Source organism: Leuciscus leuciscus (assembly GCF_965113295.1).
Source record: "Leuciscus leuciscus genome assembly, chromosome: 2".
NCBI classification, from domain to species: Eukaryota; Metazoa; Chordata; class Actinopteri; order Cypriniformes; family Leuciscidae; genus Leuciscus; species Leuciscus leuciscus.
The window spans coordinates 51,045,933-51,073,031 of NC_138726.1; the positions used below are offsets into that span (position 1 = coordinate 51,045,933).

Genomic DNA, 27,099 nt, shown 5'->3' on the forward strand with positions numbered 1-27,099 from the left:
GAGAACGACAGAGAGACAGACAGACGATAGATAGAACGATAGATAGAACAGACAGATAGATAGAGACAGACAGATAGATAGAAAGAGAACGACAGAGAGACAGACAGACGATAGATAGATAGAACGACAGACATGCATATAGATAGATAGATAGATAGAACAACAGACAGACGAAAGATAGATAGATAGAGAACGACAGAGACAGACGATAGATAGAACAGACAGATAGATAGACACAGACAGACAGATAGAAAGAGAACGACAGAGAGATAGACAGACGATAGATAGATAGAACAGACAGACAGACAGACAGACAGACAGATAGAAAGAGAACGACAGAGAGACAGACGATAGATAGAACAGACAGAGACAGACAGACGATAGATAGATAGAACAGACAGACAGACAGACAGATAGAAAGAGAACGACAGACGATAGACAGACAGATAGAAAGAGAACGACAGAGAGACAGACAGACGATAGATAGATAGAACAGACAGACAGACAGACAGATAGATAGAAAGAGAACGACAGAGACAGACAGACGATAGGTAGATAGAACGACAGACATGCATATAGATAGATAGATAGATAGATAAGATAGATAGAACGACAGACAGACAGACAGACAGATAGATAGATAGATAGATAGATAGATAGATAGATCTGATCCAGGGTTATGTAACGTAGAACATTAAGAGCATTAATTATCAGGCTGGATCTTCTGCCTGTAGAGGAAATGACCTGGTCTTAGGAGGGACCAGATGGTCTGTTAATTTGTGTGATGTTCAAATTTTAATTCAGAGAGAGAAGCCCTTTTGCTATATTAATAGGTTCTGTCTAGTGCTTATTTTGGGCCTTTTTGAGAATACTTGTGTAAAATGGCTGTCTACCAACAGTTTTGTCAAGTAATACTACATGTTTTTTTTGGACATTTCAAGAATTATGCAAAACAATTGTTTAGTATTGTCCATATTAAATTAATATAATTAAAAATGTGTTACATATATTGGGAGTAATAAGCCACAAGGTAATTGCACCAGGAGAGTAGATCATGCCTGTTATTTTGATTTTGGTTTATAAAACTTTGAGTTAAACATCGCCCCCTGCTGAGTATGATATTTAGTGCCTGACTGACATTAGTAAACTATGCAAAAAGGGCCACATTTTGGTTGAGAAAAACAAAACAAAAACTGCAGCCAGACTGAAAATAAAATAAATCCAAACCAGCATTTGCTTTTCTTGAGTACCTTTAATATTTATTCAGTATTCCAGCAGCTATTTAATATGCAAGAGTTGTTTTGTACATTTTATATTATACAGCAACATTAGTTCTCCTAGCTCCTTTCTCTGTCTTCACAGTTTTCTGTCCTGGCAGCGATGCCATTTTCACTGTCTCCATAGCAACTATCATGAGGAACTTGGCTGGACAATAAATCAAATCATACAAGTGCAATAAAAGAAATTAAACACTTCACAGTGGAAAAAAAACCTAATAGCTTATAAGAAAAAAGTTAAAGTATATTATAAAAAAAAATGATACAAGAAAAATAATTACTCATTTACTTCCACAACATGCTTTTGGATGCAGGGGGAAAAGAATTGTGTACATAAAACACATACATACAGCACATCAACTATAAATGTAAGCTTACACATTTGCATGTACATACATGCAGATGTTTCGTCAACAGCTTTGTAAACAGGTCCACCATAGACCTACAGAGTACCGACCAGAAAGGCAACCGGAGACAGTTTTTCCACAGGATAGAACTTCAACAGACTTAAGAGGGTAGGTTAGTTGCTCTTAGTAGCCATTTAAAAGGCCAACACCTTCAGCTTTGGAGAATCTAAATCTTATTGGTTCCTAAACCGATGATGTCACAATAAAACACCATAATTGAGCTTGGCTCAGTTTCACACAGTCCCTGTTCGGAACTCTTCAGTCTCCGACAGCAAATCCAATCACAAAGAAACGAGTTAATATTTTCACTAAATTTGTGCGTCGTCCGTCCATTGGCCGCCAGTCTCAACGTTTCTTTAATACTGATTAACGAAGCAGTTTCAGTTGAATGTCTCTCTCTCTCTCTCTCTCTCTCTCTCTCTCTTTCTCTCTCTCTCTCTCTGTCCCTGGAAAGAGATTGGTTCCCATCCCAAAATGAATGACAATACAGGTTTCTCGTTTCGACAATATAAAATAATGTAAGAGGTACAATAAAATAAGTACAAATATAAGTGGTTAATGTAAATACTGCAAACATCTCGAAAACTATGTTGTCAAATAAATACCATGGTAATTACTGGAATGTATATGCTAACAAGTGCCACTATGGGGCAGTAAACATTCACGTTCCGGCATCTAAAACTGCAACTGGAGCTTCAAAGTTGGCAACAAGTGGCGGCCTCGGTTGCACCAAGGACGTTTTCGCCTCTGAGCCGAATGATACAACTACATGCACAGAAGTACCTTTGTTTTGCGTATCCTTCACAGAACTACAATACATTATATGGTGGAGCAGACACCGGCATCTATGTCTGCAGCCCACTAGCGACAAAATCGCACTGTACAAATCGAGTTTTTGTGGGGAGGACGTTAACGTGTCCTTCGAGTTTTCGAAAAGATAACGGCTCCACCACAATAGTGCGCACAGTGCAATGTTGTTTGTTGACTACAGTTCTTGCAGCTGGCCGTCCCACTTCTGACAGACTCGTACAGTTTCTTTAGCAGTAGGAGGGCTATTATCACTGAAAAAAAACGTTGAGCGATGATGACTTATAAACCTTTCAGAGTCCTTAAACATCGTTTTGTTTTGTTTTTTGATTTCGAAAGTGTCTCAGGCATTCTGAGAAACAAGAGCTGGGAATTGAATTCAGATTTGGCAACACTAACACAAAAAACATCCAGTCTTTGTCGTCCCGACTTGAATTTTCAGTCCCTCAGACACTCTTCCTCAGTGATGCCTTGCGCCCTCAGCTCCTCCAGGACGTTGTCAAGGTGGCCGGAGTCTGGGTAACCGTGGCCGGTCAGGTTGGAGCCGAACTCGGTCTTGTGATGCACCTCGTTCCAAATGACCGTATCCGTCTCTCCTGTGGTGCTGGACGTGCCCACCGAAAAGATGAGCCGACGGTCCCAAGCAACCAGCAGCAGCTTCAGCACCTACAAGAACAGGGATCGTTTAGAATGAAAGCTGAAAAAGGTTGAATTGGAATATGTACATTAAAGAGGACCTATTATGCCCTTCTACAAAGTCTTAATTTTGTTTTTGAGTTCTACTAGAATTCATGCTGGAATGTTCAAAATACATTATTTTTCATATATTTGGGGCCTAAGCATCCTTTTATATGGTTGTATTTGAGGGACTCTGTAGTGAACCCCTTTTCACCTACAGTAACCAATTTTCATACACTTATAGATCTCATCGGGCCAAATAACTTTCGCACTCAAAGTCATAAGCTTCGCCCAACAGGAAGTAGGCTATTATGGGTTGTTTGAAAAACACATGCTCTGGTATTTGATATACTCCTAGGCGATTCATCCGATCACCACCAGACTCAGTCAGCATGAAGCCAAGACATTGAGGATGCTAAATTGTGAGCAAATTTTTGATATCACGAATGGTTTGGCCGTGGCGAGGCAAGAAATGTATGGTGAAAAAAGGGAAACAGGAAGTGTGTTGTAACTTCTGCACATTGATTGATTTTGATGAATCTTCAGCTTGTAGGAGGCTGATCACATGGATGTGACTATTGTGAGTCAAAATCATAGCGCCACCAACTGGCAGCAGGAAGTGTGCCAAAAATGCTTTGAAATCGCACTCTTCAAACCAATCTGCTTCAAACTTTGTCAAAATAATGTCAAAACACCACAGATGTGCACCTGTGAAAGGATTCTTGATATCTTGAATACTGTAGTAATGGCGATGTGTCAAACTTTAATATTCTTTTTGGGTGTTTTTGAGACTCTTAGCATGCTTTAAATTGCATGAAACTCGACACACACATCAGCTGTTGGTCAGTAGACACCGGCAAGAGCTTAGAAACGGACGTGTAAGAGGGGCTCAGTGGCGCCACCTTTTGACTAAAGTGGGGGGTTAGGTTAGTTAGTCACCAAACTCGGTACATATATTGTTCTCATTGATCCGGACAACCTTCTAATTTACAGTCATTAGCTCCGACCAACAGGAAGTCAGCTATTTTTTTATTTTTTTATTTATAATTAATGCATTATGTGCAGGTTAAAGATATGCAGATTGTGTGTTATCTGGTTGAAATAAATAAATGAAATCAAATGTAATACATAGTACAACCACTTGATGGCAGCATAGGCCTATTTTTAATGGGGTTGAGAAAAGCCTTGTTGCTGAGAACAGTTTCAGACATAATTACTTTTATTAGCTATTGCATTTGTATATATAGAGAAAAAGAGACATTTAAACTACTACTCTCTGTCACTGACTGTTTAGATTTGACTTTTTTGTAAATGTTGAATTTTCTGGCTCAACTAACTGGTAAACAGACTCCAACTTATCCTTTGATCTCACTCTGCCTCTGTGTGTGTGAGTCTATTTTATACTTTTGATGGTTTAGAGTTTAACCCTTTCATTGCAGTGTGCTTTTGCCTGCATTAAGGGATAAGAAATCTCTTAGGCCTTCTCTTTTACTATCAATTTGAATGACTAGCATAGATCCAGTTCATTTATGGTGCACTGACAATATAGTTTTATAATTCGTTTAATAATTAGGTAAATAAAAATATAAAAAGACCGTAACATAAATACTTCTGCACTTAAAAGAATTTGAGCTGCAAATGATCACTTCACGCTCATTTTAAATTGATCTATGTTGCTGAGAACAGTGCTTCCAGACATAATGACTTATTTTATTAGGTACTGCATTTGGATATATATATATAAGATATGATCAAAATCTTCTTTGTCATTTTTTATTTATGTTTAAAATGTTGAATGTTCTGGCTCAACTAACTAGGAAAGAGTATCCAACTGATTCATTGATCTTATTCTGCTTCTGTGTGTGTGTGTGTGTGTGTGTGTGTGTGTGTGTGTGTGTGTGTGTGTGTGTGTGTGTGTGTGTGTGTGTGTGTGTGTGTGTGTGTGTGTGTGTGTGTGTGTGTGTTCGCGCATCTATTTTACAGTCTTGATGGTTTCGATTTTAACCCTTTCATTGCTGTGTGATTACCCCTGTATTACAGGATAAGAAATCCCTAAGGATTTAGGACAGGGATCGGAAACGTTGGTCCTGGAGTGCCGCTGTCCTGAAGAGTTTAGCTCCAACCCTGAAAAAAAAAAAACTCACCTGCCTGTAGCCTTAAGCCCTATTCGGACGGTAATTGTTTCTCATGGGGACGTAATGTATTTTCAACATTTACAGGGGCTAGTCTGTGATTTTATTGCCTTCTGAATTCAGAATGTCAGTGTTTTGCTCCAACCACCCACATAAAAATCCCTACTTTTTTGCTTTTTGACAAACACCAAGATCGTGTGGTAATTTAATTGCCTTCCGAATCCACATCTCTGAGTTTACAAGAAGAGATCACTTTAAAATTCACTGTTTAAATCCTTTTTGACCACTGCGTAGCCCCGTACGATAACTGTTGCGCTTCACTGAAATTTGCATGCATTTTACAGATGTACACTTTTATTACTGAAATGCTGGAAAGTATTTAAAAAAACAATTTTTCATCACCGCTCCACCTCAGCCGAGTGGGAGCTGTTAAGAACAATAAGGAGAAAGAGAAAAAAAGCACATAAACATTTGAAATGGGCCGTTATTGTGGCAGCAATACATGCAATACAATTTTAAAATATGTATTATCTACAATTATATACATTAAAAATATAAATGAAGCAGCTTAATGTTTACCTCGTGTAAATAGGTTGCATTCACTTATTTTTGCTAATTTCCCATTTTTTCCCCATTCTGCTAATTTCCATTTTAAAATGGTATGTCAGAAAACCATTTCAAATATAGCGTGTCTAACTTCTATAAGTATATAATTAAATAATAAATAGGACATTATTTCCCTATTATTAAATAAAATGTTAATTTATTCGTATTATTCCAAGCCTATGCCACTTTATTTACAGCAGACCATCATGCGACCGACCACCTGAACAGCGAGTTCCCAGGTTCACAGAACTCGCTCCTCCACGTGAATAAATCGCCATCCGAAAGCATGAGTTTTATCACTGAGGTGCCATGCACATTTATTTTTTACAGATGTCCACATTAGAAACAATTACCATTGGAATAGGGCTTTAGTAATCCTGAAGACATTGATTAGCATGTTCAGATGTGTTTGATTAGGGTTGGAGCTAAACTCTTCAGGACAGCGGCACTCCAGGACCGACGTTGCCTATCCCTGATTTAGGATTAGTTTTAATGACAAAATAAAGGCATATAAACAGTTTATTTGTAGTGCATTGATAACATCGTTTTATATAATTAATTTAATAATAAGTTTAATACAAATATTAAAAAAACGTAAAAAATTTTGAGCTGTAAATGATAACTTCACATTCATTTGAAAGTAACCTATAACATCCTATCATATGAAATTCATCTATATTTAATTGATTTCATGGATGTGGCTGTTGTGGCTCATGGTCAAAGTGGCACCAGCTGCTGCAGTCAATGTGCTTTGTGCTTTGTAACTTTACAGACCTTTCATGCTCAAACAACATCACACAGACAAAAAAGTTGAAAATGTAAAAAAGCATAATAGGTCCTCTTTAATTAATAGCAGTAGATGAATGAGATTGTGTTTGTGAATGTCTGGACACTCACCAGACGGCCTTTCTCACTGTCAGGGAGGTAGCAGTGTCTTGGAAATCCACGAGCTGTGAAGGGCTTCCCAGGGTTGGGATGCTCTGGACCCTAAAACAATCATAGAAAGAGCCGTTTAGACCTACATTGTAGTTATATAACACTGCAGCAGTGCAAAATACCATGTAGGTGGCACACACGGCAATATGAATAGATGCTCTGGACACTGCAGCGGTTTTTAACAAGCTCGGTTGTGAGTGAGGGACTCTTACCTGAATGCCAGGGGGTATGTTGTAGATAATCCGGATGGTTTTGCAGTCAGGGTGTCCAGGAAGGGAGTGAGGAATGACGTGGTACTCCATCTTGCCCGGTGGCTGGTTGCCGGTTTTAACACCGTAGATGGTTTTGCAGGTGGGACACTGAAGGCTGCCGTCTTTGTTGCCGTTGTTGTACATGGCCACCAGGCACTGCAGGTGGTACTGATGTCCACACTGAGACAGACGACCAACAGACTCTGCCCGAGAAATGCCACCGACACCTGGGCCTTTATAGCCAGATGGACCACAGAGAGACTCCATACAGATAGTGCAGTCCTAAGAAATATACAAATTGATAGAGAACAAGAAAACGATTAGTTTAATTCAGTTTAGTTAATCTAATGAAAGATATCTAATGATATATTATATCTTAGTTATAATTAAAAATATCAATCATGTATGTTCACCTCCTCGGGTGGGTTGCGGACTTTCTGGAGATATCTTCTAACAACTTCTTCTGAAGTTCTACCTGCTCAAATGAAAGAAAAAGTAAAGTTAAAACAAATGAGGATTTAGAGAAATAATCTGTCACACATTTTATTATTATGTATTATATATAGATACACATTTGGTCAAAAGACTATTGGTCAAAAGTTTGGAATATATATATATATTTTTTTTTTTTAATCTTTTTGAAAGTCGTGTCTTCTGCTCACCAAGGCTTATTTGATCAAAAATACAATAAAACCAGCAATATTGTGAAATATTATTACAATTTAAAATGACTGTTATCTATTTTAATATATTTTGGAATGTAATTTATTCCTATGATGGCAAAAGCTGATTTTTCAGCATTATTACAGTCTTCAGTGTCACATGATCCTTCAGAAATCATTCTAATATGCTGATCACTCTCTTTCTCTCTCTCTCTATATAGATAAATAGATCATAAAAAAAAAATATATACTTATATATATTAGTGCTGTCAAATCAATTACTTGCGATTAATCACATCTAACATAAAAGTTTGTAAATATATGATATATGTGTGTATGTATATATATACATAAATTATGATTCGTAAAACTTTTAAGTTCGTTGTGAATAATCGGTTTGACAGCACTAATATATATATATATATGTATGTGTGTATATGTATATATATATATATATATATATATATATATATATATATATATATATATATATATATATATATATATATATATGTATGTATGTGTGTCATATATATATATACAGTATATATTATAATTTGCATAACCTAACCTTTGCGGGCCTGCTTCTTTGAGGTTTTCCGGCAGCAGTGGCCGAGGCCTGGCACAGGTTTGATGTCGCTCTTGCTGACTGGTGGGGGGTGGAGCACAAGTTTGGGCGGGCGGGTCAAGCAGACTGGGAGTCCAGCGGCGCTCATTAGGATCCCAGTGATACCTAACCAGAGACAAGAGAGAGTTATATCTGTTTTGTATTCATCTATTTTTAGGTCCATTGTCTTTTGTTGCAAAATTATTCCAAATATGTTACTATATTTAATCATCACAGTCACTATTTATAACTTATTTGCATATCGTTTCTCACCTGCCAAAGCTGGATGGACAGGACTGGATCCATTTAAGTTCTTCACTGGGACGGTGGGGACTCTATAACAAAAGAAACAAGACATGACAAATGCTTCCACTACGCAAGCAACCACTCACCAATCAGAAACACACACACGCACCTCAATGGTCTTATCGATAATCATAATCTTGATCCGAACAGAAATAACCATGTAGTTGTCACAGCTACACCTGATTGCGTATCACCCCCGTCCTGACCCGCAGACATGCCGAGTCATGCTGCAGTGTGTAAACCAGGTCACACCTTCTGCCAAACCCACTGCTGCCACTAACTAAACTGGCAGTGAATCAGCAGACAACAGCAGTGTACCGCACATCAGACCCTCGCATGACCTGATCACCTGCTGCCCGTGTGTGACGATACATAGACTGCCAGAGTACTTAGTCAAACATTTCCATGCCATCTCACCTCAACATTACAGAACATGAGTAAAACTACAAATCTTAACCAACAGGGAGATTTTGAACGCACAAAAACTACTGTTGAACAAAGACGTTGGCATATAACTACCATTAAAGGCAACTAATGTGAAGTTGTTTTTATGTTAAACTTAAAAAATAAAAACAAATGGCAATAACCATTGATAAATGACAATGTATTCTATTGTTTCTAGAAAATTTTACGATAGACTATTTTTCTGCACCCTTTAATTGAGGGTTGGTTGTTAAAAACCATTAGAGAACTATTAGCTTACCAACTATTGAACAAACAAGACAACTAGAACAACATCTTCAAAGATACTCACTGTTTGACCTTGATAACAGTCATGTCTCAACTATTCCGATGATCTCCAAAGAAAAATCTGAGTCAAAAAGGAAAAAGCGAAAGTAATGTTTGGATTCTTCCTTGCGTTCTGCTCTCAAACTTCTTTGAATGTTTGGCAGTCTCTGTACTCAGTCAGATTGATTTGTTTTCCCCCCTCTAGAGAGCCTGGAATCAATGTAGTTTTGTTCACGTATATCCCCTGCCTCTCTCTCTCTGAGTTGTTCTTCTGGATGAGTTTGTCTTCCCTCACTCTGTCAGCTGTCGCTCTTATAGAGCTAATCCTCGAGTTTCCATCTGTTGACAAGCAGGAAAGAAGGTGATCCACGTCACAGAGACCGGGATTACCTTTCAACGTCACACACTGACACACCGCCATAAGGTTCCATCACACTGGCACATAGTGCAGGATAGTTGCTCACACACACACACACACACACACACACATCCATACCCATGTGTATGTCCTGCACGAGTTCAAACATTTTGGTTGTATATGGGCATGCACAGCCAGTGACTATAATGACACAGACACAAGGATATATATGGATGAATCTCACAAAACCGGGATCATATCTCACCCCAAATGAAAATACAATCAGAAATTATATAATATAAAAAATATAATGTACTTATATTTGTAAATATGATATAATGTAAATATAATGTACTAATAAAAATAGCATAATTATATTAATTATATATAATATATTGTCAAATATATTAATATTAATCAAAATTAATATTATATAAAATGTATATCATGTACTTAAAAAATAAGCATAATATATAGTTTGTTAATATATATATATATATATTAGAGCTGATAAATCGATTAATCATGATTAATCACATCTAACATAAAAGTTTGTTTATATAATGTGTGTATATATTATTATATTTATATATATGTAATATATGCGTTTGTGCGTGTCTGTGTTTATACACACATATATATATATATATGGGGGAACGTGATGAAACTGTCATGAAAATAATGTCACATTGAGAAAAATCGTAACTGTCCCAAAAATTGGCTTAATTTTATTCTAAAATGTGATCTGGAAATGTTATGTTTTTTGGGGGGTTTTGTATGTTGTTGTTTTTTTGCGAGATTCACTTGTACATCATATAAACACAAAGACCGCTGGTGTGTGTCATAGTACGGGATGTTTGGAAAGCAGAAGTGATCAGTGAAAATCTTTGATCGCTCTAAAAAACTTAATGATGCTGATAACAGAACGAGGATAAACAATGCTATCATAATCGTCGTGAACTGTGACTTGTGTCCTGAATGGCCGGAAGAGTCCTGACTAAATGTGGAAATGTGTGTGACTGTACATGCTCGCAGAAGTGTTATTAATAGTATACAAGCTGATCGTATGTACGTCACATCAAGTGCACGGAAACCTCGAGACACAGATCCGTGTGCATCAGTTGATGCGTTCACGGAAAGGTGTGAAGGTACACGGTGCCACCACCAAGATGAAGAATGAGTAGAGGAGGGAGAGCCGGGAGCTGACGTGCATGTGCTGGGTGGGGGTGAAAGAAGGCGACCGGAAAGTCTTCAGTCACGTTTGCTGCTGGCTAATCTAGCGGTATTAGCACAAAACCCATATGGCTCTAGGCGTAAGCACAACTCGCCTGATCAAACCACAGCCAGATGTAGCCACTTACCGACAAACATGAAGAGAGCAATGAAACACGGAAGGGAACAGGTGGAGACGAGAATCTCTGACGTTAAAGGGCTTGATGAAAAAACTCACTGACGAGACCTTTGAACTTGATCTGGTCACAATCTTTTTTACTTTTTAGCTTGTTTGAAGGCGGCATTGTCGACTGAATCCCATTTGCCAGCCCTTTTGCTTCTGTTACAGCAAGATTGTGATTTATTTCTGTGATTATTCCTTTTTTTCATAAAATATTAGACGGTAATACCATGCTATCATGGTTTATATAAACCATGGGTCTGAATGATTACGATATTCAGATAGACTACAGTTAAAAGTTTGAGGTCTCTAAACTTTTGTTTTTGTTTTTGAAAGCTTTTCTATTTTAATATATTTTCAAATGTAATTTATTCCTGTGATCAAAGCTGAATTTTCAGCATCATTACTCCGGTCTTCAGTGTCACATGATCCTTCAGAAATCATTCTAATATGCTGATTTGATTCTCAACTCAAGAAACATTTCTTATTATTAACCATGTTGAAAATAGTTGTGCTCAAGTCAAGGGATTTTGCTTAGCTTCTTAGCTTAGCTTAGCAGAGAATACCATGGTATATGTCCAAAAACACAGAATTAACATGGACACTGTAAAGCTCTATTAATATTCTTACCATAAAACAATCTAACAGAGTTCAAACAAATTACATGGCCGGAAAAAAATATTAAAACAGTGATTCTGTGTCGAAAAAGGCACGTCTTGTGCATTTTGTGTGTATTATGTAACTGTAATTCAAGCCAGTATCATGACAGTAATGCTTAACTGTATTACTAATGTGCTAAAAGAAAATAGAATGAATCCATTGCATGAATCTAACATCCACTGCAAGTGTACCTGGAAAAGATCAAGAAGGTTTAAAGGTGAAGGGTCATATTAGAGCGAGAGAGTGACGTCAGGCTCAATTACATCCAGCTATAGGTGCTATATGGGATCCCTGCTTTCACTCGACGCCCACTACAGACACACAAACACACCTACAAAAACTGAGCATGAATGAAGAAGATTTAAAAACACTCTCACAGGGATAAACGTGGTGTAGCTTCTAGCCTGTGGCAGAAACACCACTGAAAATAAATTCAAATATAGAACAAACAAACATTGCGATAAACAACTAATCAACAACTAATACTATAATCATTATAGTATAATCATAATCATTTTCACTATCAACTAAACACCCACAAAAACTGAGAAAAATGTGCAAAAATTGTACCTTTAGGGGTGAACTATCCCTTGAAGGTACTACTATGATCTTTTCATGGGTAAATAAGGTACAAAGATGTACCTTTAAGAGTACTGCCCCAGTGACGAGCTGTTGTACCCCTAAAGGAACGATTTCTACACCTTTTTTTTTTTTTCTGAGTGACAGACAAATACTTTCTTCTTCACTGGGCCAAGAGTTTGAGAGACCAATCCTGACTGTTAACAAGCAAATCCTGACTAGTGACAAAGACGAATAAACATTTCCTTTACTCAGACTTCTAACCTTTTTTAATATTGACTTGGTGATAAAATGAAAAAGATACACACGATCTAAAATGAAGTCAAAATAAATGTTACACTTTTGTCTGAATTTTAAGATCTATAATCCAGACATTTCTCAGACTCTCCAGACATACAGAGAGAGTTTTATTTCTAGCTCCCTCTAGTGGTTTAAATATTTATACATAAACACTCGAGACATATTTGCATCACTCTGTTAATTACCACAACAACAAAAGCACATTGTTTATTTTGCGAGAACAGTAATGCACTTGCATAGAATATCTATGAGGAAATACATTTAGGAGGGTTTAGGACAAGGAGGTCACCTATGCTAATGTTTAAATTTTATGTATCTTATGTATTTATTATGCATTTATTCTTGTGCAATGTCTTATGCCGACACTTTGACCTGGGTGCATTACTGTAAAGATGATTTTTGTCTGTTTGCAGGTGAAATAATATTCTGAGGAAATAAAAAGCAGCACGAATGCTATTAAGGACCTGGAACATATCAGTAAAAAAAAAAATAAAAAAAAATAAAGTAAATCCTGTCTATTAGCACTCCTTAACAAGTTATATGTTACTGTAAATATTGGACACTAGGGTCCAAAGGTCTCAACACAGGTGAAAATGTTTCTACTTTGCAGTTAAAATTTTATTAAAAACAATGTTCGCTACAATTTATAGTTTATTATTTTTTCCTCTCAATTATGTCACAATAACAATATGTTATATTGTTTAAACGATAAATTTTCTCGTAAAGAGCTGTCATGGCGTTAAAACGATATATTTTCTCGTAATAACGACATATGTCATAAAAACAATGTTTTTACCATTATAATGGGATATATCGCTAAAACAACATATTTTGTACCTGACATGGCAAGTGTGGAAAATAGGTCTTTATCACAGTCCGCGCGTCGTCACATCCAGCTTCCATTTGTAGCGTAATCGAATTTCCGCCTGCATTTTTGTAAATTGACGGTCGCCAATTTTGCAAAGAAAATTTTACGAACTTGGTTGAACTTGACAATAGAATGGTGCAGGTATGACATATCACTTTGTAGGCTAAAACGCAGAAGTGAGTTAGCATTTTAGCACTTCCAGTTCCATCGTTCCAAATTCAATGGCTTTTTGAATGGGGTTTTGGTTAAATGGCTAAAATAAGGTCAGTTGTGAACAAGCTCAAGACACTTTCACATTTTATTCTACGACATAAAATACATCAGTTCCACCCCACTCGTGATTTTTTGAAGCGATTACGTGTCTAGAAAAAGGCGGTTGCTAACAAGTGGCTAAATGAAGCTGTCGAGGACATTAAACAGGGAAACTCAATCCGCTTTAACAGCATCATTATGCTTATAATTGTGCTCTCATAAAATAGTCAAACTCAAACGTTCTGGGAAAATGTTTTTTTTTTTTTTGATAAAAGCTGAAAGAGTTGTCAGAACCTGATGGTGACGTTGAATTCATGGGACCGTGGTGTAGTTCGTTTATAGCCAACCTTTAGCTTTTTACTCCTGGCGACTGCATTTAGGCTTCAAAATTCATAAAACTTGTGTTTATCTGTGATAAGTATCTTGATGGAAAAAAACGTTTTGTTATATTTACATTTAGTCATTTAGCAGACGCTTTTGTCCAAAGCGACTTACAATTTAGGATGTTGATCACAGAGCTTGTTTTCAGCGATAATCCAAAAGCCTATGGGAAAATCCTATCGGGCTTTTCTCGAGGGAACCAGTGTGATGCGAACTGCCCGTTGGCCTACAAAGTGACGTCATCCCTGCATCGCTCTATAAACATAAGCATTGAGGCACTGCCATCCATACAGGCTAACAGCAGAAGTTATTTTACTTTATTATTTGAAGCTTCCACTTTTCAAACGAGGACTGTGATAAAGGCCTATTTCCCACGTTATCACATCACATGCAAAATATGTAAATTTAACGATATAATATCTTGTTATAACAGGAAAGCATATCATTTTTATGACATAATATCATGTTGTTATTAAGAGAAAATATATTGTTTTCATGAGAAAAATGTTGTTTTAATGACATAGCATCTTGTTATGATGAAAAAACATATCGTTTTAATGACACATCTCGTTATTATGACATAATTGAGTGGAAAAAATAATATGTGGCAGCCACTGTAACACTTATATTATCAGGAACTAAAACTAGCAATTGGTTTGTCCCCTTCCACTTCAATGACAGAAGCACTTGTGCTGCATGAACCTAGAAATATAGCAGAATCTGGAATTTAACTTGCATAAGTTTAAATTCGATTTTACATTGTTCAGGGTGGTCAGACTGTTGGACCCCACGCACGGTGCACCACTGTTCAAAAGTTTAGGGTCGGTAAGACTTTTTAAGGTTTTTGAAAGAAGTCTCTTATGCTCAGCAATGCTGCATTTTATTAATATATTGTAATATATTGTTACAATTTAAAATAACTGAAATCCATCCGATCTAACATTTTGGCACAATCCAACACTGACCCCAAACTTTTAAACGGTAGTGTAGTGTATATACAAAAGATATACAAGATGATACTGTGTTTATCCACAAAACCACAGGAGTGTTACATAATACTGAGCATTCATGATTGCCATTGTAAGATGTTTCTGTGCGTGTGCATGCTTGTAAAAATCCAAACCCCATCCTAATGCTTATCAGTATGCCAGTGCATGCCAGAATATGACGTTCGTTGGCTCACTTCACTTTTAGTGGCTCACTCCTCATCCCAGTCATATGCCACTACGCATAAACCTAAAATCTGCGCTCCTCCAGTGTCTGAGACAGGCGGTTGTGTCTACAGGACAGCGTCTGAGTCTCACACAAGCGCACACACTCAAAACAAACACTTGCTCAATCAAGCAACTATTCCCAAACCTCCTTCACACAGACTACCAAATCTCTTCCCCCTCCTCTGTCTTTCCACTGACACCCCCCTCCTCCCTCCTCCCTTTAACTGCATTGTGTTGCAAATATAAAACCCAAGCTGCCGACTGCCAACAAAGGTTGCCTTGGATACGCACTCGGCGCACACACACGCTTTCGAAAACACTCGCACAATGGAGCTAAAGGGGCCCCCAGGAATGAATGGAGCCTGGGAACGGGGAACAGGGAGAACGGGACAGAAAGAAGGAGGTGGGAGTCTAATGAACGAGACTGACCTGTTGACACTCATGGAGGACTCCCATCGACCAGCTATGTCTAGAAAGCTTCCTTTCATTAACTATTCTCTTGCCTTCATGGAGCCCACAGGCCACACAGTTATTCCAAGTATAATGTGACATACACTACCGTTCAAAAGTTTGGATCTTTTAAAAAAAGAAATCAATACTTTTACTGTATTTTTGATCGAATAAATGCAGCCTTGGTGAGAAGAAGAGATTTCTTTCAAAAACTTTTAGTAGCAGAACAGAAGTGTAATATAATGTATCACACTTCCTGATCCTAAAGTCTAGTAGTATAACCCAAGCATGATCCTCAAAACCGTTCCAGACCTCAGTTGGAGTAGTGTTCATTTCGTTAGAGTCATAATTTTATCCCTTAAAAATCATGTTTGATCACCCAAAAAAAAGTGAAAAAACATTCCTGTGAATTTTTTTTTATTCATGCCTTAAAATATGTACATGGAAATGTAACTCATGAATATATGCGGAACCATGAATATGTAAATTATCCCTGCCTCCACTCACTCCAGCTCTGAAAACCTGATCCACTCGCTCAACTTTACTGTGATAAATGCTACACGATGGCAAGTGGAAATATTGGTTTAATTCAGCCATATTATGCTAGAACCAAAAACTGATTCAGAAGAAGTGGAAGAGTGAATTATACAGGCTCGCCTCGTACAAGTCGATGTTTCAGAATGCTAATGCGTTTTATGTATCACTCTCTACAATGTCGAACATATAACAGTAATTAATACGATTAGCCTTTTGCTTGACTACGTTATCAAACAGCTAATAATGTTACACAAACCATGTTCCTGTTCGCCATCTCAGAGTCAGACGTCTGCCTTCTAAAAATCAGCATCCTTAGAAACGCTTTGAGCAACTCAGAACGTCAGTGGAGAAAGGCACAGTTCATCATGACATCGTAATATACATCATAAACATACAGTAATTCACCCAATATATTGGTACCATAGACTGTAAAAAAAGATGGACGACGCCCCTTCGCTCTCTTCCATTGATGAGAACTGAAGCCGCCAGTGTCCCGATATGGCGCTGACATATTGGAACTTGAGTCTGCGCAGTAGCGATCTCGGGACCAGACCTGCGCAGTCGTGAGCAGGAAGTAAAGCCGCGAAATCAGCGCTCCGCCCTCACTCTCGCAGAATGCACTCAGGGAGAGTGCATTCTGCACACTTTTTAAAAAATGTATTGCAGTACGACAAGAGGCTTGTTAAAATAAAGTAAATACAATCTCCTCAGTCCTCCGAAGATCCCGAAAAAAATGTCCGTTGGTGCTTCAGTGACTACTTCGCTCAGAGAACCTGTCAATCACAGCTGTCAATCATGACGTTACACCACCGCATCACGTAACTAACTAAAAACCAACTTATTTTTGAAACAGACACTTGAACTTACATCAGCGTGATAAAAACGACAGCAAATGAAAGAAACCTCCTTTGGAAAAAAGATATTTGAAGTGTAATTGAATTGTTTAGTTGGTCGCACGTCCCGTTGAATAACACGGGGAGGCGGGGCTTATGACCTATACTAGGACCAGTCACCAGGGGGCGATCGAGACGTTTTGGCTTCACTTTTCAGGGCTTGTGCGGCACGCTTGATTGGTACATGTAGCTTTAATGCTTGCAATTGCCAGATTTCAGGAGTCTAAAATCCCCCAATCAGGATACATTTTCTGCCCGGTGTTTTACTTAATCTTTGCAATCTGGCAACCATGTGCACCCGCTCTCTCTACACTGTGGAAGAATCACGAATGATCTGAAAACACAGACAAACAAGTAAGCAGGAGTTTAGCGATCTCTACTGAGATATTCTGCTCTAATGAAAGTGTCACTCAGTCAGTCAGTGTTCGCTTGCACTGTTTGCTGCGAATAAATCTACGATCAAACATTCTCAGTGAAGCCATTGTTCTTGCCGAATTAATGCACTAAAGAAACTCCTGTGTGACAATGCAAAGTCTTTTTTTGCTGTTGTCTTAATAAGTAAACATTCGTGTAATTTGCAGTTATTGAAACTTTACATTTTTTAGAGAAGTTTCTTGCTTTACCAGTTTTCATTATGTGGAGAGCGTGTTAATTTATATGATAAACAAACAGCCTATAATAAATCAAGAAACTAGATGAGGTAAAATAATGCATGTCAGTTGACATTCTCTTGATTTGTGCTTAAAGGTGAATAATAGCTGCAATAATTCTGATGAAATGTAAAAAACTAAAAATTATAATGATAATAATTGCAATAATATTTTTGATCAAAATTATCATAATTATCAATTTAACCACGAAAATGTGACTAGACTAAAATGCACATTTATTCGACTAAAACTTGACTAAACAAAAACAGGATAAGATTGACTAAAAATGATAAAAACTAAAAAGCACATTTGACACAGGCCTAAGACTAATTTAAAAAATAGCTGAGAAAATGAACCAGATTAAATTTCCAGTTTAAAGAGAAGAACATCTCTGATCACTAAGTGTTCCACAGTCATGCCACTTTCTAGACAACCTGTACCAATTCCACTTGAAAATAACCAATGAAACACTGCTTTAGTCGTCACCATCTTGGAAACTGTCAAATGATATTTCAAACTGAAGTTGAGGTTGAATGTTGGGATCGATCCACTCTGACGTTAAAGGTTTAATGTTTGACCCCAGTCGCCGTTCCAGTGGTTATGAGAGAATTCTGGTTCACTGAGTACCGAGGTCCGGATCCAAAAGTAAAATGTGAAAAGCGAGTGGAAGCAGGGCAGAATGAAATTCAGGTTCAGACCAAGCATTTAAAACACTACAGTCCAGCAGTGCTAAATTAAACTTTCTTACTTTTAACAGGCCTAAATGTGTCAACCTTTCAAGTATTCTTGAAACACAAGTTCCTTTTCTTCAAAAATAAGCTATTAGAGAAGTGAAACCATTTCAAAGCACAGGCCTACAAACAAACAAAACAAATGAACTAACCATTTGTTAAGCAGTCTAACCAGATAAAGTCAACAAATGAGATGTATTAGATTCAAGTTCTCCATTGTCATGTTTTAATACAGTATTTTTAGTCGGTTCCCAAAGGTGAAATGCGTTCTGAAAACAGCAATAAATCTGAGCTAACTATCTCTGTGTACACACATCCCAGAGTGACAGACTTTCTGTAAACAGTCAAGGTTTTGACATTTGAGGCAGCAGAGGCTGAATTCAAGCTAAAACATTTAACAATCTCACATTTTATTCACAAGGAGATGCCAGCACAAAATGTAGTCTTCACAAGTGTTTTGTAAGTTAAGGTGTGGTCACATTAGAAAAAAAAAGAAAAGAAAGTGGAAGCACAGTTCAGGGATCACTTTCGAACCAAGCAGCTTTCTGTTGGTTAATGCAGTGAATTTGCATGACCAAATAGGAAGAGAGATTTTGCTCTTCCTATTTGGTCATGAAAATTCACTGCATGGGTAATTTTTTCGACCTCAACCAAAAAACTCCCGATCACGTGGGTTTCTATTAAAATGACTAGATTTCGCCTATGACATATCACATTGCAATGGTAAATGTGACCACCTGTAGGCGGCTGTATTCAGTGGCCAACTTTGTTCTTATACACTACCAGTCAAAAGTTTGGGGTCGGTAAGATTTTAATGTTTTTAAAGTCTCTTATGCTCACCAAGGCTGAATTTACTTGATTAAAATTTGTAAAAAAAATTTTTTTTACTTGTGATGGCAAAGCTGAATTTTCAACAGAGCAACTTTGACGCTTCAAAAAGATCATAAAGAGATCATAAAACGAATCCATATGAATTGAGCGGTTTAGACCAAATTTTCTGAAGAGACTCAATCGCTTTATATGATGGACAGATTGAATTTAGGCATTTATTCACATTTAAACATTGATCAACTCACTCATCAGTTGTGGTAAACGGAAGCTCAAGCATGTTTGCTTGACGTGCGAGTACCAATGAGGTTCATTCTCGTGTTACGCATCACGTTTGAACTTCAGCAAGAACCAATGAGGTTCATTCTCGTGTTACGCATCACGTTCGAGCTTCAGCAAGAACCAATGAGGTTAATTTCTGTGTTAAGCAGCACGTTTGAGCTTCAGCAAGAACCAATGAGGTTCATTCTCGTGTTAAGCAGCAAGTTTGAGCTTCAGCAAGAACCAATGAGGTTCATTCTCGTGTTACGCATCACGTTTGAGCTTCTGCAAGAACCAATGAGGTTCATTCTCTTGTTACGCATCACGTTCGAGCTTCTGCAAGAACCAATGAGGTTCATTCTTGTGTTACGCATCACGTTCGAGCTTCAGAAAAAAACAATAAGGTGCATTCTCATGTTACACATCACGTTTGAGCTTCAGCAAGAACCAATGAGGTTCATTCCTGTGTTACGCATCACGTTTGAGCTTCAGCAAGAACCAATGAGGTTCATTCCTGTGTTAAGCAGCACGTTTGAGCTTCAGCAAGAACCAATAAGGTTCATTCTCGTGTTACACATCACGTTTGAGCTTCAGCAAGAACCAATGAGGTTCATTCCTGTGTTACGCATCACGTTTGAGCTTCAGCAAGAACCAATGAGGTTCATTCTCGTGTTACGCATCACGTTTGAGCTTCTGCAAGAACCAGTGAGGTTCATTCTCGTGTTACACATCACATTTGAGCTTCAGCAAGAACCAAGGAGGTTTGTTCTCTCGCGTCAAGCATGTTCGTTTGAGCTTCTGTTTATGTTTGCTGATATTAAGCCTTAATTTACTCTGTTCATCATATAAAGCGATCGAGTCTCTTCAGAAAATGTTGACTAAACCGCTCAATTTCTATGGATTAGTTTTACAATCTCTTTATGAACTTTTTGAATCATCAAAGTGGTAGTTGTGTAGTTATCAATGGAGGGACAGAAAGCTCTCAGATTTCATAAAAAATATCTTCATTTGTGTGCCGAAGATTGTAACGACATGAGGGTGAGTAATTAATACATTTATGGATGAATTATCCCTTTAATATGTTTGTGGAAACTGTCTTTTTTAGGGACCTCTGATGAATTCAATAGAACAGCAAAAACGTACTGATCGCAGCCTTTTGAATGCTACACTCTTTAAAATAAAGGCCAAGCCCCTTTTGGAACCTTTCTTTTCATTTAATTTACAACTGACTGCAGTTGTTACAACTTACCCTGATGCAATGAGTGCCCGTGACTGTGCCATGGCGATTCTCTGCAGGGCGGGGCGGCTAAGGCCTGCCAGACTACTGCGCGGTGGCACCGGGGCGGCACAAGCTGCTGATGCCGTAGACACAGGACCCAGAACACGAGCAGACGGCGTGGGAGCGCAGGTGGTCACTGTAGATATAAGGGCGTTGGAGGGTGTAGGTGCTGTAGGGTTGGACGCAGAGGTCGTGTAAGGTATGGCAGAAGGAGGCGGGGGTGGCGGTACAGCAGGTGGAGGAGGACGGTTAGAGGATATCGACAGGGCAGCAGTGGCTGAACCCAGCAGAGAGAGGGAGTGTCCGAAGCCTCCGCTAGCACCCGAGGTGGAGTTCCTATGTGGCGAGAGGACTCTGGAAAGGGAAGGAGGGTGAGGCAGGGTTAGAGAGTAAGAGTGTCCCCTTGATGGCGCCTTTGGGCTCGGCGGCTTGGGTACCGGCGGGGGTTTCCGCCCGAGAGTTTGTGCCATGCTAGGGGTCTTGACGCCCAAGACTAGCATACACTGTTGGCAGGAACATGGTTGACCAAGTGAAGTGATCGCAGAAGCTGGGAGAGCTCCACTGGGATAGGCACTGCCATTCCCTCCACTAACCCCTGAAACGCCCACTCCCAAGAGTCCACCACTTCCAGCGGACGACCACGCGTGCGGCTTAGGCAGCGGGCCGGAGACGAGCGGGTAGGCCAGGTCTGAGCGCCTCTGGATGCGCCGGCGCCGTTGCGTCTGTCCATTGATCTGCGTCATACTCTGCAGATCTATAAGGTAGCAGAAGCCCAACGGCGTTAAGTCCAGCCAGGGCTGCTGCCGGTCCCGAGCCGCCTGGATGGCGATGCTGACCTCTGTGTCGTACGGCGTCCATGAGCCCGAGTCGTTCTCCCATTCCCACACCCAACCCTGACCAGGGGCCGACCGCGGGTCGTAGAAACTTCGCCGCACGGGTCTTAGTGTACCTGTAAGGAAGAGCAGAGAGGATAGTTTAGCAAAACTACTGGCATTGTGCACTTTAAAATGCCCACAAAACTATTTGACCAGCACAGTCCTGTGTTGATGTATTTCTTATTAAAAACAGGAATTTTAACAGGAAGAAACAGGAACCCATAAGACTACTGCTCATCTTCAGAAAACAAATGAAGATATTATTTTATGAGCTAAAAGGCTGATTACATTTTATTATCAATTATAAGCTCTATGCATGTGTGTTGATCAGTGTTTATATATGAAATTAAATCTGTTCATCATTTAAAGCGATTAAACCGCTTGATTCATGTGAAATACTTTTACGATGTCTTTTAGTATTTTTTGATTGTGTGGATTTCCAATGGATATACTAAAGAAGAAAAAAAAGAAGAAAAAAAAATTATATCAAAAATATCTTTGTTTGTGTTCTGAAGATGAACTGTTTATAGCTTTGCAATGACATGAGGATGAGAACATGATAACAGAATTTTTATTTTTGGGTGAATTATACTTTTACTTAGCCAATGGTCTATTATTAAAATGTTATTAATAATTATTAATAATTTTTATTAATTAATAATTATATAATTATTTCAAATATTTAAATTATTATATTACTGAATTACAATTCATTTATGTAGTAGTACTTTATAGCACATCATACACAGATGACTCATGATTGTTTTTACCTTCTATTTCTAGAGGCACGCGTTTTTTATAATTTAAAGGGAAAGGGGCTCTCAACTCTAAGAACTTATTATTGGACAACAACAAAAGTAAATGCGTGTACAAGATGAGTCATCTATATTAATTGATCCACCTGAGAGAGAAAGAATGCAAACCTTACATGTGCATATCTTAGTGAGGCACTGAAAAAAATTCAGCCAAAATAGTTTGTGTCGTGACGTTTAATTTGTGCTTTTCCAATGATGTGTTTTGACTGTGTCAGTGTTTATTTTGTGTACACAATGAGGAAAAGCTACAACAGGCAAATATCAGTACTAGTGTTTATGCACTTCAATGTGATGAAAAATTTATGCTAGAGAAGAAATATGTAAAGTTTGTTCAGCTGAAATATCGAGAGGTGTCTGGTTGCCGAAGAACTTTACTATGACTGGTTTAATTTATCACCTGAGAACATGACACCCTGAACAGCATAACGAGTTCAATTAACCAACTACACAAATTTAATCGTTTTGCAGCAAAACTATGCATTAGTACTTCAGTACAATTAATCTCAAGAATTTGACAGTGCATAAACTGCAACACAAAGGTTATCCATCAGACCCCCCTTCATGACCTCGCTCTACTACCATTCATTTTTCCATCTCCTCCTCCCTCGTGTTTTTGGAGCAATGGGCCGCTACCCTTCGTCGACCCTATTCTCTCCATTCCTCCATCTTCCCATGAAGTCTAGTCAGTCTTCCACAATGGCCTTTGTCAGGATGGGTGATAGAGACTCCCAAAATTCTGACAGCCAACAATCCACCCCTTTGTTTCGGCTTCACGTTGCCTCTTGTTATAGGTTCAACTCATCCCTTCATTCTCGCCAGCAAAAAGCACTCATGTGCATTGACAAAAATCATTAGGAGTTCATGGCAGAGCCACTTGAACTCCACATTGCATGAGACATAAACAAGTGTGAATTACAAACATTAAGATTTAAACTACATCAGTGATATGACTTGAGAAAAATGAAGAGGTTGTTGTTGCTGAAATGAAGGTTTTGAGGCCCAGCCCAACCTTTTTCATACCACGGTGAGCTTTCAAAACATCTGCAGACCTTTGCCTTCAAGTCATCACAATACAGATCTGAGTTCATTGGCGCATTTGTTTGATCTCAGAGCAAAGGAACCATATTAATAAAAACACAATAGATGAGCAAGAAGATAAAAATCATGTAGGATATCGTTCTCTCTCACCGGTATCTTGCCGAAACTGGTGCATAGACTGCAGGTCAATGATGTACGGCGATAGACGCGAGTCGACCTGGCCCAGAACCACGCTCCCGGCGCCGCGAGGGTCGCTGCGGATCACCGCCTCGATATGATGGGACACCGCCGGGCTGTAGGGTCGCCAGCGCCCGTGCTCGTTCAGCCATTCCCAGACGACCACGGCCGAGGCTAACAACATCTCATACCTACGCGAAGAAAAATAAAGTCACGTCCACAATAATGACGTCTGAATGTGTCTGGACTCAGTTCATTATTTTGCAGCGATTAATTCCCGTGCACAGCACAGGTGCGTTTAGAAGCAAGCGATGCATTTGACCACAAAGGGAATGTTATGCAGCATGCTGTGGCAAGCCATTTGAGCATTTATTCCTTTAAACTAACTAGTGTCTACTTTATGTTTCTAGTGCACGTTTTTCGCTACTTGTGAGTAACCTAAAAGCTACACGTAGCCTACCTCTTTCAATTTCAATAATAACATGCATTATTTATCGGCTAATTGTCAGTATCATTACTAGTACCTATTCCAGCTTTACTTGCATGTATTTACTTAATACTGGTACCCATTTAAAGGGATACTCCACTTTAAAATGAAAATTCTGTCATCATATACTCACCCTCATGTTGTTTCAAACCTGTGTGAATTTCTTTCTTCTGCTAAACAGAAAGGAAGATATTTAGAAGAATGTCAGTAACCAGACAGTTTCTGGTCTCAATGACTTCCATAGTAGGAAAAAATATATACTATGGAAGTCAATGAGACCAGAAACTGTCTGGTTACTGACATTCTTCTAAATATCTTCCTTTCTGTTTAGCAGAAGAAAGAAATTCATAAAGGATTCATTTGAGACTGTTGGTAACACTTTAGTTTAGGGTCCAATTCTCACTGTTAACTATAACTTATTAGCATGCATATGATATTGTCTGTTTATTAGTAGGCTACTTATAAAGCACATATTAATGCCTTATTCTGCATATTCTACATCCCTTAATTCTACCCAATACCTAAACTTAACAACTACCTTATATTAATAAGCGGTAAATAATAGAGTTTATTGAGGCGTATAGTCGTAGCTAATAGAAAGTTAATACCGAGAACTGGACCCTAAACTAAAGTGTGACCAATCTTACTATTAATTTATTTAATTTAGTCTCTAATATTGAACTAATAATAAAAATAAAACAGTGAAATAGGTCCAAGCAACAATTGAAATAATATAGTCAATGAATAGTAAATAATCAAAACCTGAACCATATATACAAATATGAATTCAATAGCAAAAATCTGCAATTTGTTACTACTAAACAATGATTAGCCACTTAGCAATGGTACTATAACAGTAAGCTACTAATGATACCGAAAAAGAAACAGAAGTACAGAAACAGAAGGTAATAATAACAATGTATTAAATGTAGCAAATAAAAGTATTAGTAACATAATATAGACAATGTAAATGTTATAGACAATAAATGCTAAGGCCGCTTGCCACAGAATGTTGTGTTACATGCAAGACATTTTAGTAACGCATTTCTTCCATTGCATCCTTAAAATGTCCATTCTCTGATAAAGAAAAATGCAAGGCAGATGTTTAATTCTGTTCGTCATCATAACATTCATTCTCTTTAATATAAAATGGCAGCGGTTCATTTTGTCATGGTGGCTCAGTTACTTGTTTTATCTGTCAATTATAACATATTCACAACCCATATTTTCCAACTGAACGTTCAAGATGCAAAAGCAAAAGGCCCGTTATCTCCCAAATGCAACGAATTAAAGCATGCAACCACTCACCAATAAGAGATCGTTCGTTTGCATTCAAATCATTGAAGAAGGAGGTAATTCCTTGGGCGAATCCATCTTAACTTGAGCAAAAAAGTATCCGTGCGATGTAACAATAGTCCCAGATTTTTTTCACAGAGGAAAAGGCAAATCGAATTATTGCATTGTTTTACTTTAAAATGCACAGTCGACGCAAAGCGCAGTTAAAGATCTCTTAAACGACATGCCTCGTTTTACCTACTGCCGCGTAAAGACATTTAAATGTTATTCTTATTCTAGTAAGGAATGTGCAGGATTCTTCGATTGTTTGCGTGACTCTGCCTGTGGCCACGCCCACTGGGGGCTAAACTGGCCAATGGCGTGGCGATTACGACGCCCACTGGCGTTTAACTGACCAATGGTCTGCGCAGGAGTGCAACTTCCGACTCAAGTGTCTCCTCCTAAAATCTTCACAATCGTACGTGCATTCGATGCTTTTCTACAGATATAAAATAAAATCAGTAAATTCAGCGACTGTCATCATAAAGAATTCTAGGATGCCGCGTGTTTACTTGTCCACTATTGTTTTCTTGAAAGAAAAAAAAAAGTAAGTGGAGATGCCGGGGATTGAACCCGGGACCTCATACATGCGAAGCATGCGCTCTACCACTGAGCTACATCCCCGTCCATAACGACGAGGAGGAAATCGAGGCTATCGTTGTAAAAGTGTATGTAAGCGATATTTGTTTCAATCAATTAATTTCTGTATTCTTCTTTGGTTTTGTTCAAACCCGGTTCCAGCGAGTTAAGCCGAAAAATGTTGACTAGCTGGTTCAGACATGTCTAATTAGACCTGAAACTAAACTTTGCAGGAGTTAACATTTTGATAGTTGGAGAGGCTCATTAGATTAAGCTGCCATTCTATGTTACTTACTATTTCTAAGCCATTGAGACTCATTTAAACCTCCATTCTATCTAACATTTCTTATCTATCTATCTATCTATCTATCTATCTATCTATCTATCTATCTATCTATCTATCTATCTATCTATCTATCTATCTATCTATCTATCTATCTATCATTACTTATCTATCTAGTCTGTCTATCTGTCTGTCTATTTATTTGTATGTCTATCTGTCTATCTATCTATCTATTGGTATGTCATCTATCTATCTATTGATCTGTCTGTCTGTCTGTCCGTCTTTGCTTGAGCTTTTCAACTAAAACTTAAAAAATATTACAAACTGAAAACCTTCAAACTTTAAGCTGTTAAAACTACTTTAAAAAAGTTCAAGCTAGGCCTTTTAGGCTTTGTCTTGTCAAACTTTTTTTCCCCTAGTTTACAGTATTAGCATATTTCCTTATCATCGTCATCTTGACCCAAACCATGAACCCTTG

General features: G+C 38.2%; 1 protein-coding gene across 1 annotated transcript; it reads right to left on the bottom strand.

The window, feature by feature from the left end:
- Positions 1-1,200: 1,200 nt before the first annotated feature.
- Positions 1,201-26,427, bottom strand: dtx4a (deltex 4, E3 ubiquitin ligase a). The gene is made up of 9 exons (XM_082155654.1): positions 25,733-26,427; positions 23,911-24,128; positions 21,003-21,981; positions 8,637-8,698; positions 8,328-8,489; positions 7,508-7,569; positions 7,056-7,376; positions 6,805-6,894; positions 1,201-3,157 (listed from the first exon to the last, which is right to left on the bottom strand). Exons 2-9 carry the CDS (start codon positions 24,119-24,121, stop codon positions 2,930-2,932), a joined length of 2,115 nt encoding a protein of 704 aa, XP_082011780.1. The 5' UTR covers positions 24,122-24,128; positions 25,733-26,427; the 3' UTR covers positions 1,201-2,929.
- Positions 26,428-27,099: the final 672 nt, after the last annotated feature.